Source organism: Gekko japonicus, unplaced genomic scaffold, assembly GCF_001447785.1.
Source record: "Gekko japonicus isolate JY-2015 unplaced genomic scaffold, Gekko_japonicus_V1.1 scaffold721, whole genome shotgun sequence".
Taxonomy (NCBI): Eukaryota; Metazoa; Chordata; class Lepidosauria; order Squamata; family Gekkonidae; genus Gekko; species Gekko japonicus.
In genome coordinates this window covers 538050-542491 of record NW_015169195.1, presented here as the reverse complement: position 1 = coordinate 542491, position 4442 = coordinate 538050, and the positions used below count along the sequence as shown (strand labels likewise).

General features: G+C 51.4%; 1 protein-coding gene across 1 annotated transcript; it reads right to left on the bottom strand.

Annotated features, from left to right (window-relative positions):
- Positions 1–355: 355 nt before the first annotated feature.
- On the bottom strand, positions 356–4149 carry FZD1 (frizzled class receptor 1). The gene has a single exon (XM_015416312.1). The coding sequence runs from the start codon at positions 3799–3801 to the stop codon at positions 2002–2004; it is 1800 nt and encodes a 599-aa protein (XP_015271798.1). The 5' UTR covers positions 3802–4149; the 3' UTR covers positions 356–2001.
- Between the last annotated feature and the right edge of the window lie 293 nt (positions 4150–4442).

The window sequence follows — 4442 nt, the reverse complement described above, 5'->3', positions numbered from 1 at the left end:
GTACGAAGGTAAATGGAGAAAGATAGGAGTTTAATTAAAACAGTGGACCTATACAGTGTATACTCTTCTTCAGTTTTTTTAACTTGATTTAAATAAGCCCCACAGCTTCAACGTTAAGTACAGTATGTATTAAGTTTCCATGAAGAATTTTTAAAAGGACAAGGTAATTTTGTACAAAACCTCAATTTATTTCAAAGAAATTAAAAATATGTATTTATATATATATTTATATATATAAACTTTCTATTCCTCTATAAATATAAATGATTTTGATAGAGAACAGGAAAAAACGCATATCAAATTCACATTGTTATGCATTCTAGGATATGGTAAGTTGAAGATAATATTTGACAGGTGCTTATATAAAAAGTCTGAAACAGTACAATCAGAAAAGCAGCAAGTCTGTTTTGCCATACAAAGGATTAAATATTAAAATGCATTTGCTAGTTAAATTTGACGCATCTTTATAAACCTGTTAACGAAATAGGACCTGTAACAGTTTAGGGAATTTGACGCATCTTTATAAGCCTGGTAAGGAAATAGGACCTGTAACAGTTTAGAGAGAGAGAGAGTAGACCAGTCACATTTGGGCTCTCTTAGCTTTACATATAAATTAGTACACCGAAATGTCAAGCTTGTAGATTCTTTGGGCCTCACGGCCTCTCAGTTTATATTTCTTCTTACTGGTGTCATAAATTATTATGCTTTTCAATCACTATTAACAGGGAGGAATTAAGCCCCAGTAGCTCATAAAAATTTCTAGAAATGAAATGTAAATGTTATAAATACTTTGAAAATCCAAATAAACCAAGTTGCTGAGACCTTTTTATTTTCCTCTTTATTCTTGGCCTTGCTGAACTCGTCCATAAAACCAGTTCAGTAGTCCTTGGTAAGTCTCCTGCAGCAAAACTGCTAAACGCATTCTGTTAAGAAACAGAACACCAAATCACAACAAATCTCCAAAGGTTCCTTTCCACCCAGCTACTGAACAGACATGACAACCAAACAGTTCCATTTCTGTAGAATACAGAAGGGAGGAATTGCTTTTCCATGGCTTAAAAACAAATGGTATAGTACACAAAGTTAAGCGAAAAGTTAGGTTTCTGTGACAGTTCTTAAAACTATCAGACACGCTGTACAGATTCAGCTGGGGAGAAGCATTTATTCATGACCTTTCAATTTCATGCACCTTAAAACTGGTCACACCTTTAGTTAGGGCTAGGGAGACTGTTTCTCACCAAGAGTTTGCCTACTGAAAGTTTTCTTAGGCAAGGACTACTAGGAATGCAACTGACTAGCATATGGTTCCCTCCCCCCCAGGCCCCTCCCACAGAGGAGCTAGAACAGGTAAAACTGCTTCCTCCTTTACTTCTCCAGGCCATACAGAGAAAGAGAAGGCTTAGCCTCTTCCATTCCTTGCTTGTATTTGTTATGGAGCAGACAGAAATCAAGTGCCTGCAACTTCCCGAAGACCATTTGTTCTGCTGCAATCAGTGGAGCATCATGCAAACTATTTGGGTATTACAACTGCTTATGAAATAAAAGTCAGTCTTGATTTGAAAAGCAACAAGTGGGCTGAAGAAAAAAGGGACTGTTTTGGTTCCTCTGTTTCCATCTCTCACTTTTAAAAAATGGAACGTTCTCTTTTTAAAAAGAAGTCTGCAAACGGGTTAAAAAAAGTTCTAAATAGTTATGAAACAGAGAACTTTGCAATTTAAATACAAATATACTTACAAAATCTTACAGAGGCTATTTACAACAATCGCAAAGCCACATTCCCAACTTTTTAGTAAGCTTAGTCCCAGCTGAATGAAGAGAGGAAGAAAAAGGTCTGTCCTTCCACCAGCCTCTTTCCTTTCAGGTCCTTGTAGGCTGAGGAGGGAGGGAGTCCAAGGAATGGTTGTATGAGCATACGAGCATCTCCCTTCCCTCTGTGGCTGGGACAATGGGCAGACACAGCAAGGTCCTTCTGCCTGCTATCCTTAATTGGCTGTATGAATTTCACACAGTCGTTTCCCCTTGCTTGCTGTTGGTGAGTCTGGTGTAAAACTTTCTCCAGGAATTGAGTGTCTTCCCAGACCAGATCCAGAAGCCTGAAGTTATGCCTACAATTAAAGTCATGAGATATTTGATCATGAAGACCGTGAAGTCTGGGCTCATAGGAGGATGGTGGTGGTTACTGGGACACAGGATGGCATAGGTCTTGCAGCTCTGAGCAAACCAACTCTTTTCCCATTGTTCCCTAAAAGCTTGCTCGTAAAAGTAGCAGGCAATTACAATGGTGGCAGGTACCGTGTAGAGGACGCTGAAGATCCCTATCCTCACCATCAGTTTCTCCAGCTTTTCTGTCTTGGTCCCATCGTGCTTCATGATGGTCCTAATTCTGAAGAGGGACACAAATCCAGCCAGCAGAAAGGAGGTGCCAATGAACAAGTAAACGAATAAAGGAGCAAGCACAAAGCCCCGCAAGGCATCCACGTTGTTGATGCCCACAAAGCAGACGCCACTAAGCACATCCCCATCTACCTGCCCCAAGGCCAAGATAGTGATGGTTTTGATAGCAGGCACAGCCCAGGCAGCCAGATGGAAGTACTGGGAGTTGGCTTCGATGGCCTCGTGGCCCCACTTCATGCCAGCGGCCAGGAACCAGGTGAGAGAGAGGATGACCCACCAGATGGAGCTGGCCATGCCAAAGAAATACAGCATCATGAAGAGGATGGTGCACCCCTCACGCTTGGTGCCCTGGGCCACCGTCCGCGAGCCGTCCTCCGCAAAGCGCTCATTGCAGACCACCTTCTCCTCCAGCAGGAAGCCCGCGATGTAGGCGACGGCCACGGCGGTGTAGCACCCCGAGAGGAAGATGATGGGCCTCTCTGGGTAGCTGAAGCGCTTCATGTCCACCAGGTAGGTCAGCACCGTGAAGAGAGTGGAGGCGCAGCACAGCACGGACCAGATGCCGATCCAGGTGCGGGAGAAGCGCAGCTCCTCTTGCCCAAAGTACATGAGCCCATAAGGGCGGCCGGGCTCGCAAGGGGCCCCACAGTCCTTCTCGCCCAGGAAGCGGTAGTTGAGGTAGGAAGGCACCTTGAGGCCCCGGGGGCAGGTGTAGCGACCGGCCCTCTCCGCTAGGTGGCCCCCTCCCCCCGCCCCGCCGCCGCCCCCGGGCCGCAGCTGGGGGTTGCTGGTCCAGAACTCGGGCCCCAGCGAGGGGGTGGGCGTGCCGCGCTCGGAGGTGTTCTGGCCCACGCAGAGCTCGCCGGCGCCGTGCACCGGGAACTTCTCGCAGCGCAGCGTGTCGGGCCACTGGAAGCCGAACTTGTTCATGAGCGCCTCGCAGCCCTGGCGCGCCCGCTCGCAGAGGGAGCGGCAGGGCGGCAGCGCCTGCTCCAGCACGGTGCAGACGGGCGCGTACATGGAGCACAGGAAGAACTTGAGCTCGGCCGAGCACTGCACCTTGACGAGCGGGTAGAACTGGTGCACCTCCAGGCCGGCGTCCTCCTGGTTGGTGTGGCCCAGCAAGTTGGGCATGATGGTCTGGTTGTAGGCGATGTCGGTGCACAGCGGGATGGTGATGGGCTGGCAGTAGCCGTGGTCCGGCACGGAGATGCCCCGCTCGCCGTTGTACTGCTGCTGCTGCTGCGCCTGACCCCGTGCGGGAAGCACCGGAGCCTCCGCCCAGAGCAGCAGCAGCCGCAGCGCCAGCAGCAGCCGGCCAGGACGCCCGCTGGCTCGCCCGCCCGCCGCCGCCGTTGCTCCCGCTGCCGCCCCGCTGCAAACTTGCACAGCCCACTTCTCAGCCATACTTGGCCGGCGCCTGCTGCTCCTCTCGCCGCTCGCTGCGCCCCCCTAGCCAGGCTGCTGCTTCTCGCCTTCCCCTTCGCTGACCAGCTCAAACTTGAGACTCATGAAGGGAAGGCGGGGGAGAGGAGGGGAAGGCAGCGGCGGGCGCCAAGGGGCCACCCCGGGAGCACCAGCCTCCGCTCCGCCGCCGGGTCTCGACTCTGCAGCCAGCCAGGCAGAGCGCGCGACGCCTCCGGCTGCTCTCCGTCCTCCCGCCGCTCTTGCCGCCGCCTCTTCTTCTTCCTCCGCCACGGCTGCCGCCTGACCATTTGCAGCAATCCCTCAAGCCCTTCTCTCTCCCTCGAACCGGTTTCCAGGCGCCCCGCAGTCTGCCTTTCACCAGAAGGGAGGAGCCTTGAAACCGACGCCTAAGTTGCCTGCGTAAGGGACCGTCACCCAACATCACTTCTCGCTTCCAAGCGCAGGAGGTGGCGGCGGTCGCCCAAAACTCCCCCCGCCCCGCTTTCCTCCCAGCAACTTTTCCAGGACACGACGCGAGGCGAGGAGTGGGGGGAGGGGAGGGGGAGGAGGGCTGTGAAGGAGGCCGCCGTTGATGGGCTTTGCCTTGCCAGAAGAAAGGGAAACCTCGGGAGGAGAATAGC